General features: G+C 39.8%; 1 protein-coding gene across 1 annotated transcript in view; it reads right to left on the bottom strand.

Annotated features, from left to right (window-relative positions):
• The window catches only part of ret (ret proto-oncogene receptor tyrosine kinase), a 29,996-nt gene that overhangs the window by 2,381 nt on the left and 11,472 nt on the right, over positions 1 to 16,143 (bottom strand). Inside the window, exons 2-18 of the mRNA XM_072676988.1 lie at positions 7,861 to 8,106; positions 7,307 to 7,591; positions 6,681 to 6,919; positions 5,316 to 5,511; positions 5,028 to 5,224; positions 4,565 to 4,847; positions 4,169 to 4,300; positions 3,684 to 3,794; positions 3,469 to 3,582; positions 2,962 to 3,218; positions 2,607 to 2,754; positions 2,235 to 2,342; positions 1,863 to 2,077; positions 1,214 to 1,336; positions 764 to 834; positions 510 to 647; positions 198 to 297 (exon numbers count right to left, since the gene is read on the bottom strand). Coding sequence (XP_072533089.1) covers positions 198 to 297; positions 510 to 647; positions 764 to 834; positions 1,214 to 1,336; positions 1,863 to 2,077; positions 2,235 to 2,342; positions 2,607 to 2,754; positions 2,962 to 3,218; positions 3,469 to 3,582; positions 3,684 to 3,794; positions 4,169 to 4,300; positions 4,565 to 4,847; positions 5,028 to 5,224; positions 5,316 to 5,511; positions 6,681 to 6,919; positions 7,307 to 7,591; positions 7,861 to 8,106 — 2,963 coding nt within the window. The remainder of the gene's footprint in view (positions 1 to 197; positions 298 to 509; positions 648 to 763; positions 835 to 1,213; positions 1,337 to 1,862; positions 2,078 to 2,234; positions 2,343 to 2,606; positions 2,755 to 2,961; positions 3,219 to 3,468; positions 3,583 to 3,683; positions 3,795 to 4,168; positions 4,301 to 4,564; positions 4,848 to 5,027; positions 5,225 to 5,315; positions 5,512 to 6,680; positions 6,920 to 7,306; positions 7,592 to 7,860; positions 8,107 to 16,143) is intronic.

Below are 16,143 nucleotides of genomic sequence, written 5' to 3'. Positions count from 1 at the left end.
TGTTTCCTGGGGCCATTTGTGCACCTGCCCCTGAACCTTCATATATAGGGTATGTCAGCAGTAACATGTACAAGTGCCTTGGGCAAGACAAGACTGAGGCCCATGTGTGCATGTGTGTGCTATGTTCGTGCACAGCTCATTAATCATTTTGTGTTTGTATTTGTATGAATCAGAAGGACATTTCTCTTCATTCTTACTCTGCTTTTCACCATCATCTTCTCCAGCTCTTTGCTGATCTCTGAGAAGGTGGGCCTCTTGTCTGGCTCTTGCTTCCAGCAGCGCAGCATCAGACTATACCTGTTTCATAAAAGACCACTCATCAGACACATTGCTTAACTGTAACGCTCTATTAAAATCACTTTCAGATTTTTTTTTTGGTTCAATATGTAAATATCTTGTTGCTTGGAGATTCACAGCATGTAGAAATCTAAACGCATTTGGGTTTATTGACATAAGCTCTTTTGACTTTGAGTTGCTTGTGTTTTTTTAAGCAGAATGTATAAACACACATTTCTTCAGTGCAGTTCTCTGGTTTCTCCATCCTGTAGCCTGTCTTAAGGAGGTTGAAGAGTCGCTCAGGGGCAATGCCTGGATATGGGTTTCCACCAAGGGTCACAATTTCCCATAACAGCACACCGAAAGACCAGCTAAGAGAGAGAGAGAGAGAGAGAGAGAGAGAGAGAGAGAAAGAGAGTGTGAGAAATACTACAGCCGCACACTGGCCATGAATTCATATACGCTAACTTACACACTGGGTACTTACACATCACTCTGTGTGGTATATATGTGGTCAAACAAGGATTCGATAGCCATCCATTTGACAGGAATACGACCCTAAAATTGGAATACAGTACAGGGCACAAATATTACTGCAAGTCATTCTAGGTCTACATACTAAATGTAGGTCTGTGTGTGTCACATATAAGACTATTATTTATACTTTGGAAATACATAACTAAAGTAACAAAACCAATAAGATGCGACTAGACAAGCTGTATGTGTGTGTGCGTTTGCAGATCTGTACTCAAAGTAGCTGAATGCAATCATTTAAAGGGGTGTCCACAAACATTTGGACATACAGCATATCTCATTACAGATCTCAAACATATTTAGCCTTAAAATTGCAATTGCTTATTATTCAGTACCTATGCTTAAGATTTATTTAGCAATTACTATCAATTATTTTGCCAAGTTGTATTGATTTGAGAATTACCTTGCTCCTCTTTACATAGGAATCTTCCTCATAAACATCCCGAGACAAACCAAAGTCGGATATCTTCATTTTCCTCCCCTCGGCTACCAGAACATTCCTCGCTGCAAGATCTCTGTGAACAAGCTGCAAATAAAAAAAAATTACAATATAAATCATACATAATAAAACAAATACTCCAAGACAAAAAGCCATTCTGATGTATTTCATGTAAATATGTAAACTATGTTCATGTAAATATGGTAAATACGACTCATTGAGTAGCAAAAACGACAGTTGTACACTTATACAACCATAAACAGGAATAAAATGTATTGCAGTAAATTGCGTTCTCACAGTAGATTTTTTATTTGCTGTTTATTTAAATGTTTCGACTCCTGAAGGCTTGAGAGATCAGGTGTGTTAAATAAGATTGAAAAAACCTAGAAAGTTATATAATAAATTATAATGTCATATATAATAATAAATAATATCAGAGTAAGTGAACAGCACTGCAAACCAACACTAAGATCAACAGAACTTGGTAAAAAAGTACAGATGTCAATACACTCTTGTTGTGCTGGTTATTGGCAGATTCAGTTGTAAGGTATTTCTGAAACATCACTGCCTGCTTCCAGACATTTGGTTTAAATGGTGTATCTGTCTAGTGTACCTTCATTTCAGCCAAGTACTGCATTCCTCTGGAGATCTGCCAGGCAAAGGAGATGAGGTCTCCCATGGTCAAAGCTCTCTCATCTGGATTTTCCAGGTAGCTGGAGTTACGGTTGGCGTCGCTACCCATGTAGCTGGGCCCAACCTTTCGGCTCTCTCTTAGAAAGTTTCTCAGTGATCCATATTTGGCATATTCAACAATCAGATATAACGGACCTGGACAGATATGAAATTGTATGGTTAAAACTAAAGAGATCATCTGTAAAAGACATTTTAAAATACGAGCCCAAATAATTTTGGAACTACAATTAATCATATATGTTGAAAATGTTTTGCATTGATACGATCTGAAGATATTCAAAGTGATTCTTACCATCCTGGCTACAAGCTCCATACATTTTTATAACATGGGGGTGGTTGACCTGCTTGAGGAGGGTGAATTCTGACAAAAGGTCACGAAGTTCACTGTGAGAGGCATTCTCTGTAGCAAACAGACAATAAACACTTTTTTAATTCTTTTTTTTTTTTTAATTTTTAGAAATGTAAAATAAACAAATAAATTAGTCACATCACATTTTTTACATTACATTTCATTTTATCTTTGGATACTACAGGTCTATTCCTTCTCTTTTTTAATGTTAGTACATCATGTATTTAGGTGTGTTTCAGTTCTACATCTAGGGAAAAAACAACAACAAATAAACAACTGTTTTTCTTAAGGCATATTTTGGTCTTTTTGTTGTACCTTTCAACATTTTTACAGCCACCGTCGTGTATCCTGCCTTTCCTTTGAGCCGGAATGCAGTTGCCTTCACAACCTTCCCAAACTCTCCCTCTCCAAGAGTTTTACCCAGAACTAAGTTCTTTCGTGGGAATTCCCACTTTGGATCCTCCTGTGAACAAAAAAAACAAACAAACAAATCTCTTGTAAAAGGCTTGTGCGCTTACATTTGCTGTAACACTCTGTTGGCCTAAAAAACAAGATTCTTTCAATAATACCTTTCTATTGGACTGTATTTCTAAATTCTAGTCTACTACTACCAAACAAAGCTGTTCATACAACAATACAAAGTAGAGCAATATAAGACTGATGGCCTTACAGGTATTTTAAAGGTGTCAATGGCCACCTGGTTCTCCATAGAGTCCAGAGAACCACGCCTAACATTGTTGGCCGAGTAACTGATAGGGTAGGACTGGGCGGGCCTACGGAAAGTCATCTCGGCTGAAGCGATGGGTGGTTTGGGAGTATTCTTGTGGTAGCGATGGATGAAGTAGGAAGAGAGGAGGATGGAGATGATGAAGGACAGAAGAACTGCCGTGGCAATGATGGTCTTACACATGTCGTCACATATTGCCTCTGTGTGAGAGATAGAAAAACGGAATCTGATAGTTAATATCTCTGTGATGTGATTTCATAATGCTATTCTTTCATTTACTTTGATATGTACAAAATGTATGAAAAGTCTGAATATGTGAACATTGCTCAGAAACTATACTAGTGCATCTTACAGTAAAGCAAAACAATACAGAGATCACACAGAGAGCTTTAACATCATGTATATTTTGCTAAACCCAGTGTGAACATGCATTCAAATTGTGCAGCTAACCTTCCATCTCATCCTGCTCACAGAAACATTTCTCTGAGTAGCAGTAGCAAGTTCCATGCCCCGCTTTAATGCCAAGCATTAGGCCTCTCTCATGGCCCCCGATGATCGGCTCACCTAGAAAGAGACAAACATACTGAGCACTGGTGCAAACAAACTGTAGCGCTAGCATTAACAACTCCACAAACACAAAAAGTATAGCCTGCAAATTTGCTCACGGGTGCAATCCTGAGGACAGATGGATATATTTTTGCTCTCAATGACATCACAGTAGCCGTCTGGGCATGTGCGCAGGTCTGGAGAACAAGTGGAGTAGTTTTCTGATATCACTGTAAAAAAAACGTAAAGCCAGTGGGGGACATTGTGTTATTCTACAGCCAATTAATAGATGCCAAAAGTGTACACATACTCAAAAACACAAACAATTAACATATTTATTCAGTGTACATTAATGAAAACAACACTCTTCAAAGCAATTACTCAGACACTGTAGGACAGCCGCGTTAATCATTTCTGGTCCTAGAGGGCAGATGATTTCCCTACTTACTATCTGCTCAATCTGGTAACTGATTAGTTGAATTAGGTGTGTTTGAACTGGGAAATGATCAAAACATGCTGGACTCCAGCCCTCCCACACCAGAGCCTATGAGCCCTGGTGTACAATATGCCTGGAAAATCAAACAAAGGAAATGAGAGGTGTAACCTCTATCTGTGCCTTGTCTCCACTGACATCTCCCAGTGGGAGCCCCCAGGCCTCTGAATGCTTCACAATCTCCACGCTGTCTTTTCTCTGCACAGGCCAGCGATTGCTGCTTCTCTGATCTCAGCACTACAGCTGAAACACAGACAAGGTAAGTATAAACAACCTTTACACTTTAAAGAACCACTTTTGCACATGTTTGAAACATTTTTAAAGAAGAACCTCAATGTAACACAGGTAAAGGTTTTTCCTAGTACCATCTGTCTGAGCCCAGAACTATTTAGTAAGCTTTATTTTTGAGAGAGTACTTTGATTACACAGTGAATAACCATAATTAGGCCACTGGGCAGTAGCCCAGCATAGCTAATTAGGACTTTGCGATCTGGGAAGAATGCTTACCTTCGCCATCAAATAAAATGAGGAGCTGAGTCTTTGCCTGAAGCTGTTTCTGTTGCTCTTCAGCAACGAGGATGTACTGTAGCTCTTGGCACTCAGGCCTCTGAAATTGCTTTGTGTCATTCACATAGAGAACCCCAGACATTTCTTCCAGACTCCGAGCCACACTGACTGCGCTGTAGCAGGACTGTACATCAGCAGAGATGTTCCTGTCGGCGATCTCTAACTGGTATGCAATATTTATACCCTTGAACTTTAGGCAATTGTCCACGCATACTTTCCCAATCTATAAAAAGGAGATGGGAGACACTGATGATTCAACTGGCTACGTTTTGATTAACTTAACATTTCTGCACTAACAGGAGACACCAACAATACACAACAACACAATACCAACAGTCTGACAGTCCTGATAAAAAGAAAATGAAAGAATTCATAAACAGGCAATTTTTCTTATTCTAGGCACCTGGGAGTACAGAGTTGATTTCCGAGATAGAGTGAAGTAGGTGATGTTGCTGAATTGAATGGGAACAGGCAGAATGGTGATATTAAAGTGGAGCATCACAGTCCCTTCTGTGCCTGGGTACGTGGTGTCATTGACTAGGTAATCCAACTGGAAAGAGCGCTTCTCCTCCACAGTCACATTCCTGCTTAGACTCAGCTCTGCACATGGACAAAAGAAATGCATGTTTTTATTTGTGAACTTAAAAACTTTACAGTTAGACTGAAGTAAACAGCCTTTAGGCATTCTTACTGTATTCATGGACTGTCCCCCGCACATTGCCGAACATGGCTTTCTCCTCCCTGAACTCATGTAGAATGGTAAAGGTGTCCTTGATCCAGGAGTCATTTGTCATTAAGGTCCCTACAAACTTATTTTCAGTCTGGTCCTTGGGATAACTAGGGGTTGTGTCTCTGTCATAAACAAACAGATGTCCAAATACAGTGCCCTGCAACAGTAAAGCAACATTAGTATTATATTCCATTTAAAAGGCAGAAGCATTACAATAGATTGGTGTTATTGACCAAAATCTACCAAAGAAAGTTGTTCTTCAGAAAAGCCCTAACAAAAGGTCAATGTCAGATTTATGACACAGAATTGTACACAGCTCTGCTCTTGGATCCCATTGCTCTCGTAAACTAAACAAATCCCAAATAAGAAAACATTGGTGAATGTCTGAATTTTGGTGAAAGCTGCATAAGTGGGCTGTGTATTAGCAAGAACCTGACAAAACGATATGTACCACAATACAGGGGTAACAATTCAATATATGGTGTATATTGCAATACAGTAAGCAAGACAATGCATTACGTTATAATATAAAAAAAACTAAAAAATAAAATTAAATAAAATAAAACTTTTTATGCAATCAGAACAGTGGGATCTGAAGACTGAGTACAACACTGCTAACTAGCCGCCGGGTTTAAACACAACACAAAATGAATCACTGTCTGCCACCAGTCTTTGCATGTAAACTATTAATAAAAAAATTACACTATGTTTAAGAATCCATACAGTACTGCATAAAATCGTATATAATATCTACATAATATGGCAATACTGTATTTATATTTTACTACACCCCTCATTGCAATCTACAATGGTTGGTGAATAAGACCTAATGATAGTGGTTTTTGGTAGTGATAGTGATTTTTATTTCTACTCACATCTGTGCTTGGGTTCCTCTAAAAACTAATTCGAGGCTTCTAATTTGTGAGTTCAGCTAATTTAAGGTGCACTAATTGCACGAGTGCGCACACAGCTTTTATTGTCTCTTCAGAAAAGTGATGGAAATAGCCTAGTAAAGCCCCCCAGCATTGGACTGTGGAGCAGTAAAACCGAGTACCTTTGGGACGTGTTGAAGTGGCATTTATGATCATCCTCCATCAATACCCAACCTCATTAATGTTCTCGCGGCTAAACACAATCAAATTCCCACAGCAATGTTCCGAAATCTAGTGTAAAGCCTTTGTAGAAGCATAGTATTAAGAGTACTATTACTACCCTTGATTTGGACGAGCAAGTATCTGCAAACCTTTGGACATATGCTGTAAATGTATTTAACTGCAAGGTAAGGCACATAGTCCTGGGTGTAGTATTGTTAGTAAAGTAAGTCACCTCACTGCGGCTGAATTCTATAAGCACATCCTCAGAGTCTGTGCCATTCACATAAGGCGCCGTGTCATCCTCATCGTAGATGTTGACATGCAGAGGGGTCTCCAGCTTGTGCAGCATATCCGGTGTTCGCACATTACACACTATGATCAGCCGGTAGAACTCCTTCTCCTCGCGGTCCAGAGGCGCTGTGACTACCAGCTCTGAGGTGGAGTTGTTAACTGCAAATGGCCCTGGAGATTCTGCCCTCGACAAAAAAACAAATCTCTGTGTGTTATAGATGTTATTGGTCACGTTTGCAAGTTTTTGGAGCACTCTAGAGATAGGCATTTGCCAAGTGGCTGTTTTGCCTCACATCTATCATTCCACACATTCCATAATCCGTAAATCATCCACTATCTATTGTGGTAAGAAATCAATTTTAATTGATGTAGTTCCTTAAAAAACATTATTTACTTTACTAAGGATTAAAGTTGACTTTTGAACTCTTTGTGGATTTTTGCAATAACTTTTAATAGGTTAGTTATGTAGACAGTGTGAGTACTTAGCAACAAAGTTTATTAACTTCAATAGCATGACCCTAAATGTTTGGGAAAGAGATGCCGAAACCCATTGTCTCTGGACAGTACCTGCTTCTACGTTGTAACTGATGGTGTAGTTGGGACAGAAGTCGGCCTGGGTGAAGCGGCGAAGCTGCCGCAGAGCTCCAGGCAAGCGGTTCTCTTTGATGTGGGGGTTCATGTCTCGATCAGGAAAGCACAGTTTCTCCAGCTTTATCTGGCCACAGGGGGGCGCTGTGGCATTGATGAATGTGAGGCTAACGTCCACTTTAGGGTGGTGAAGGCAGACAGATTTCTGAGGCCCAGAGGCAGCTACCACTTTCAACTTGCTTGCATGTCCAAATGTGCTGCTGGCTAAAGGAAACACAACGTCACACAACATCAAAACAGTGTTTTACACAAGATCTTGAAACTGGTATCATCAATTGCCTTGAGTGATACTCCCTCACAAGTGCTAAGAGTTAATAACCTAGAGAATCATTTTACATACAGGGGTATTTACATTTCTAAACAACACCACCAACAAGAAAAACATCAAAAGCATCAAAAGATATTAGCAATCAAAAACAGATATTAGAGACTATTATAGATATTAGAAAATCAAGCACAAATTTTGAACTCACACAAAGAGTCAAAGTCAGCCCACTCCAGAGTTTTGTTCATATAGAGGACTCCAGAAACTGGATCTATGTGGAACCATGCTGCGTAAGGTGGTGGTTTCTGAGCATTCCTCCAGCACAGGCTGAAGAAGGGCCGCTCTGAAGATGTCTCCCTCATGGCGTGCACCTGCAGCACTGGTGAGCCGGCTGGCTGACCAACATAAATGGTCTCTGAGTATTTGTTCTGAGGGAAGTAGAGTCCAGAAGAACCTGTGAAAAAACAGGTAGATGTAAGCATATCTAGATTCAAATGCAGAGACCAAGTAACAGCACTGATGATCTCTCTGACCCACCAAGCCCCTTATTTTTATTTTTCACCAAGCCTATATATTTTTAGGAGGGTGGGAATTGATTATAGCAAGTTAGACAAAACTGGACCTTAATTGGGTATTTATATTTAACCTTTTGTGTCAATTTCAATTGATAGAACTATTTCTCTTTGCCATTATGAAACCTTCTGGCAGGTGTTATAAAGTATGTGGATGCACAGTGCCCACAAAACCGACTAGACTTTCTCCTTGTGAGACAATAAAGACAGGAAAGAAAAAAGAAAGCAATGGATGGATGAATAATGTACCCAACTGGCTGTACTGCTAAGTAATATTCTGTTCTTTCAACAAGAACACAGTAAATTCTGTTCTTACGATCAGCCACACGTGGCACCCAGCAGCACAACTCACCCCTACAGCAGTTCTTTAACTAGACGAGCCACTGGAGGAAAGAAAAGAGCTGTTCTTCAACTGGACTAGACAGTAAAAACAACAGAAACAGAGCAACCCACGCACCACAGACATTCACATTACTGACTTTATGTTTAGGTTTTAACATTAGGAAAACATCAAGAGCTGGGTTACCCTTTTTTGTCCTAGTTATTTCAACGTAACCTTTGATTCACTGTCTTTAACAATGCTTTTATCGTGTTAAAAGCATTTAAATAGACACTAATTTTCTAGCTGTTTTTGTATTTCTGCCTAGTTGGTAAACAGTACCATTTGCAAATTCAGACAAGCCTCTAAATGAATTCATAAAACACATCCATAAATTACTAGTGCAATGACTTCCAACCTAAAGTCAACTGAAGCTCTTATATGACACTGATACTGTTTTTTAATGAATTTCTCACATGGTCAATGATGTCAATGATGTGGTTTCCGTTTCTCCTTGTGTTCACCTTGGGAAGTTTAATTACTGAGGATAACCTAATACTATGAAGAAATGAATCATTACCTGCAGTGTGTGTGTGTGTAAGAGTTGGGGGGGAAGGGTGATCTATAAAACACCATAACAACCCTGTGTGCTTTACTGGAAAACGGAGACGCAAGTGTTCAGGCTGTAATTATATCCCTCTTGTGTTCCTGTCCGACGACGGTGGGCGGCCACTTAGGAACGTACTAATGTCATTAGCAGACATCGAAACTAGATTTTCTATTTCTGTTGGTGCAGTTTAGGCCTTGGCTCTGGTTTCAGACATTGATTTAATTTAACTGTGCTGGGATGACAGAAGGTCGGATTGATGGATACAATGAGGCCCACCTTCCTGAAGGATGGAGATACACTCAGGACCATTCCAACCTCTTTTATTAAAAGCCTTGCCAAGACACAAACAAACAGTAGGAGGGATTTAGCTGCTCTATACAGTTGCTGGTCACTTTTGATGACAGTAGTTTATCTTTACTGTGTTTAATGTTTTTCTGGGTGTGTTTTTGCACTTCCAGAGCTATTTTCATTTTTGATCATTACTAAGGACAAACTCACAATGAGATAACATCTATTGAGAGAGAACTGTATACAGTGATGCTTATAAGAACTAGACAGCCAAACTATTATGAGAAAAAATAATAATATAGGATTTAATTCACCACTCTTTTACCACAGTCAACATTACATATACATATCATAAGACACAGGCAAGTCCAGCGATTGTATTAGTTAATAAATAAAATAGCTAAATTTGCATTTTAGACACGGCAATTCTAGGTTTCTATCAGCATCACTTTAAAGGACATGGTAGGGGTGGAGTGGCTGGTGTCAGACTACCTTAGGGAGCGACGCCCCTGCCCTATTTAAGTCCCAGATTAAGCTGCCTCGGCACACAGCACCGGGTCCACTTACAGAGATACCAGGGAGGAATACTGGATATTTAAGCCTTAAAGAGCAAACATCAAAACAGAAGGAACAGGAAGGCAATTCGTCCACCAAGTGGAAACGGAAACAGGCGAAGTGTACCCTAGAATTTCTCAACCACTAGTATGCACACAAGCCATGTCTGTAAGACGGTCATTGAGATTCTGGACTGGATTAGGAGAGTATTTCCAGTAGCTATACACAACTGAGCAGCCTTTTGTTGGGATCCCGTGCTCACCGCTCTCTGTGGAAGAGACTACAAAAGGTGTCTAAAAAAGGCCTGACCTGGCTGGTAAAACTGCATCCTGGAGGAACACTTGTGTGTACACGTTTACCTTAAGTGAAGGTACGTTGGAACAGTGAAAGACCTATCTGAAGAATTGTTGTTGTGGCACATTAGTGTCTCAGGTACAACATTGATATAACTGCTCTCAGAGAAGCCCTGGTGGAAATCCAAATCAGTAGATACAGGGGTTTACACATTCAGTTGGAAATGCAAACTAGAAAATCGCATCCATGCAGTCAATGAAAAACTAATCAAACTTCCCACGAGGATTAATCATCATGACTCTCCGTATTCAGTGGGGCCAAAAATTCCTTAGTCATAAGTGCCAATTCCCTATTTAAGATACCGATTTAATACATAGTAATCCTGTGGATAGGATAGGGAAATAGGGAGTGGGCTAAAGGAAATTCCAAGAACATTCTTCCAATAACTTAGCAAATGTACTGAATTTAGGGTCTCAATCACAAACACATGTTCAGACAATACAACAATCAGAAAATAGAAGGTAGCAGCATCCTTAATCAAAACAGATGCATCTTATCACCTCTTTGTCATTGTATACTTCAGAGATCTTAGTGATGTATGTATGGTCCAAGCCACCAAAGTATCAGAAGAATGCTGGACTGATCCTCGTTTTCTGAAATCTTTCTTGTCATTAGAATGGCACCTAAACGGCCTGAGTACTAATCCAGTAAGTGAAAAAGAACTGTTATGGAAGATTAAAGTTCTACAGAAGGCATTATGTAAAGCCTGTGAGGACACCGTTGTTTTTTTTTTTCCAGACACAACGATCTGGATTGGTTTGACTAAAATGATACAGACATGAACAAACTCCTCATCAAGAAATGAAGATTGTACTGTGACTGATAAAACCACCTGTCATTCAAGCCTAAATAGTCCAAATATCTCAAGCTCATAACACTGGTTCAATGGCATGCCACTGAGATGAAAAACAACTGGTGCACTGAAAAGGCAAAGGAAATCCAATATCATGCAAATCAACACGACACGAGAAGTGTAATCAAAAGACTATAGGTCAAAGCCTCAGGAGACAGACCCCCCTTTAGACCGCAAATGTTCAGATGCTCCCCAAAGACAGTAGAGTGATCCAAGAATGCTGGAAGGAAGACCATGAAAGCCTCCCGAATCAGGAATGTAACGTGAGTAAGGATGTCTTTAACACCATTCCACAGCATCCTGCATTGGACAATATAGCAAACCCCCTGCCCTGAAGAGGTCAGAAAGGCAAATCAGAGCTAGTAAAACAACAAAGCTCCAGGCCCATATGGTATCCCGGCAGACACCCTTGAAGATCAGCACTAATAAACAAGTTCTACTTAGTACTCTTTAAATTATGGAACAATATGCACACTAAACACCCACGTAATGTACATAATAAAAAACATAGTCACCATTTGTTGCCACTATTGTTGCTATCTCCCTCCTTTCCATCACAGGGAAGATTCTAGTTCACATTCTTATTAACCACCTAACTCGCCTTGCAGAAACAGTCCTTTTTGAAACCCATAGTGGCTTCCACGGGCACTATTTTCAAGAACATGACCAAAGTCTTTGACACTATCAACAGAGCACCGTGGAGAATCTCTGAGCTATATGCCTTGAAAAACCTTTCCTCCATTCTGACATGAAGGCCTGCCATCTGTTAAGGTTCTGTCACTGAACCCTTCAGTACCTGAACTGAAGCTTACATCTCAGTGTTCTGCAAAGCTGTGATCTTTCAATCCATGCTCTATGGCTATGAGATAAGGGCTGTGTATAACATGATATTAGGAAGTGGGAACAGCAACAGCAGTACTTACTTTGCAAAACCTCAAGATATTCTAGAAAGCTATGCAAACTGGACCTTCAGACTTAAACCAAAATGTTTGGACACATATAATTCATGATGCTTTGCAGGGCAATGGACTGCCTCTACCACTGAGAACCGGCAGAGAAAGAAAGAGCAGCATAAGCCCTTCTGGACCAACTTGGCCCCTACCCCAAATTACATCTGTGGGATCTGTGGTTAGTTTGACACATCCAGTTCAACCTGCAGGACAAATAAGTCAGAAATGAGAGAACATCTTCCCCAGTAATTGCCTAGGATTGTCAAAGACTAGGGATGTCCTGATCAAGTTATTTTGCTCTCTGATCAAATCTGAGTCTCTTAATACTCAGCAGTGGCTGATACTTATGTGATCTTTGTGTTTGTATTAATAATACAATCGCTCAGTTTAGATAAGATGTGCTGCTAATAGATACTAAAGTAAAATCTCTTATTCTTAAACATTTCTCTTTAAGTTTCTATAATGAGACTTTCTAGACTGATTTATTTAATAGCAATGTTTTCTAAAATGACTGTTTTATAGTGTATTTAATATCTTGTCTCACCTCCATGACCATACAGCTCCTACTTTCTTTAAAACACTGTCAAACAAACAATGAATCGGAAACAGATCAGGATTTAAATAGCCGATAGAAGATCCTTTCAAATATGCCGGGACTGGCCCTAATCCTGATCAACTGGATCGGATCAGGACATTCCTAACAAAGACTGTAAAGTGATCCTAGTCTGTCCTAGTTTCTTGACAATTACCATTTTGCAAATAAACTACTCTGAAGGACTGAATTTATAATGTATGCATAAATAAAAAAAAATGCAATTCTGGAATTCTTCCTTAATTCTGATTTGTGGAAATACTGATTTCTAAAGCACTGAAATCTTTGCATCTTGCTCATCAAGGTACACAAGTAGCAGGGTAAGCAGGCTCATGATTTTTTCAAATGGACGTGACAAGGACTCTCCAGACATCCTTCAACCGATTCGACACTACTGGCTGTGTCCTGTGTGTGTCCTGAAGCTTGTAAAAGAATAATCCTTCAAAAGTCAAAGTCAAATTAAAGTTAATGAGCAGATGCAGTCAAGGAGAAAATGGCTACAATAAATTGTGCATACAGTGCAATGCTGAACATTTTCCTTCAGTGAATCTATTGTTGTTTATTTTTGACCAATCCTGTTTTCTTTAATGAAAAATGCTGTGTGTACATTCTTATAATGAATTAAAAACAACATGCTTACTCAGTATAAGGGTCCCACTTAAGATGACAAGAAGGTTCAGCAGATGAATTTGTGCTTTCCTGCATGGCAACAGAGAGCTGTGCTATTCCACTGGTTGAGATCATTCCAAATGTAATTTATTTCCAGGACAAAAGCCAAAGGAATGTATGAAGTTTATGGCACGCTAATTAATTGAGAGTATTAAAAACAGCATGGAGCACACAGAAACGGTTCAGTGATAGCACTACCAATTGTCTGAAGTAGTTTCTGGGGGGGGGTTTTGAATGGGGATGATGACGAGTGTGGTTCAGTAGGAAGAGGAAGGTGCACTCCTCCTCCTCCTCCTTGTAGCAATCACTTGATTTACATTTACATTTGGGAGGATGCTTTTATCTAAAGCAACTCTGAAAGGAAAGAGTCTTGTCCTAGTGTTACTGAATGCAAGATGAGGGCAAAGAAAGAAGCATGATAAAAGTTATGTCCAAATGTTTGTGGGCACCCCTTCTACTGAATGCATTTAGAAGTACTGCTAATAGAATGGAACTCTCTAGAGCAGATAAACAAGAACCTACTGGCACCATATTTAATGTCACACATGGGCATTTTGTTAAATTCTGTTAGTACATTCTGCATTGTGTGTGTTCATGCAACATCCCCTTAAAAGCATACTACTGCCTGTATCATCACGTGCCTCCACACCATCCAGTCTGCGACATGGAAGCAACAGGGAGGAGAACTCAAACACAGAGCCAAGTGAGCAACTCAAGCAGCTTAACATAATCATTCATTAATCATAATCGAGGTCAAATGTTCAATGAATCATGATATTGCACTAAGTGGAACTGTGTTCTCTGGAATGGTGATGCTGCATCAAATACTTTTGGGGATGAGGTGGGGATGAGGTGGGGTGGTGGTCATCCATCATCCTGACCTCATTAACGCTCTTGTTGCTGAATGCAATCAAATCCTCACAGCAATACTCAAAAATCTAGCAGAAAGCCTTCTTTGGAGAGTAGAGAGAGTTACTCCAACAAAAGCAGGATAAAATCTATTTTAATACCCTTGATTTCAGAAGAAGCAATGAATGAGCCGGTGTCCCAATACTTGTGTCCATATAGCATAGTAAACCGATTAGTAAGTGCTTAAACATTCTATAAGTGCATTTGCATTGCTAACGCTACATGAACATGCACTGTTCTTATAGCTTTGACCTTTCATAGCCGTAGCAGGGCTCACGACTGTAAATACTATGATGCAATCTAATGTATTGATTTCAGTTCTGAGGCAAATTGACTCCATACCCAGTGCACACACACGTACACACACACCCACAGTCAAACAGCTAATATAATACAGTCCCTCCAAATGGATATAAACTACAAGGTTTAGATCAGAAAAAAATGTAACTAAAGTTCCTGTTTAAGTATCAAACCACTGTAACCACTGTCTGCCCGCTGCTTGAAAATTCACAAGCTATCTTGTGTCTAATGACGCCACTCTCATCTGTAGTGATGTGAAACAAATCCATTAAGCGAGGCGCATACTAATACAAGTCCCATAATCCGAACAGCCGTCTGAAAACACCTGGACGAACCTCATCAGACGTGAAGCCTGAGTGAAGGACACAGAGACTTCAGAGGCATGCTCAGAGAGAAAGCAGGCTGATGAGGAACGCCCTCAGGACAAAGACAAGAACTCGATTAGGTCAACACACACTCCGCCGCAGAGATTTAGCATCTATGAGGTCATGAGCTAGTGGGGAGAGTGAGACAGAGACAGAGAGGGAGAGAGAGAGGGTCTCTATTGCCATTCCCTTGAACTCAGCAGAAGACGGAAGCACGCCAGCAGTCGGAGGAATCCACTACCCCGTAATCCACTTACTACTGAAAGAGCGCTATTCATGTGATATTATGTGTAAGTACAGAGACGCAATTACCCGTTGTTCTATTGTAGCAACATGGCCGCGGCTAAAATGACTCAAAATTGTTACATGTTTGTGTAGCAATCATGATAATACTACAGAGCGATAACCCAGACTCTATGTTTGTTCCCCACAGAAAAGAATGGCAGCTGAACATAGGTGGCCTTGTTGTCTACTGCAGCCTGTAGAGGACTTTAAAGAAAGGACGGTGATCTGTGGGAAAACGTGTCCGACATCCTTTCAACCAAGGTCATCCACTGTCCCCAAACAATGGCCAACTGGAAGCCAAGTAGCCAGTCTGGCAGCTGGCCAGTCAATAGCTACACTAATCAAGATGGGCACACATTGTTTAAAACCATTCTGCCCTTCATTCACTTTAGATTTTAGCCGTTCGGACAACAAAAGAGACAATCGTAAAACCCAAGTCTGCACAACATAAACGTTTCTTGTTTTCTTGTTTCTACTGATGTATTTTTATTATGCATTCTTGGAATAAAACTGTACTTTACAAATCAGGGATAATTTAGATGCAAGCAAAAGGGAATGCTGGTGAATGTTCAGAAAGGTCTGAACAAACAAAATACTTCAATCATCAAAACAAATGATGATGAGCCGGTGATATAATATAGAGAAAATCATTACTCTGGCACTGCTGTGATTTCATTAGTTAAAAGGCTGCCAATTAAGCTACAATTCAATAAGGGACTGTTATTATTGATCATTATGTTTCCTTCGCTATTTTCTGGGCGTTCCTCGGGTCTTATTCTTAAATTCACCAATGAACTTTTAAATCAAAACGCTTGTAATGATGAAGTGATATAAAGCATATATATATATATATATATATATATATATATA

The sequence above is a fragment of the Salminus brasiliensis genome, chromosome 4, assembly GCF_030463535.1.
Source record: "Salminus brasiliensis chromosome 4, fSalBra1.hap2, whole genome shotgun sequence".
Classification (NCBI taxonomy): Eukaryota; Metazoa; Chordata; class Actinopteri; order Characiformes; family Bryconidae; genus Salminus; species Salminus brasiliensis.
This window is presented reverse-complemented; position numbering and strand designations above follow the sequence as displayed.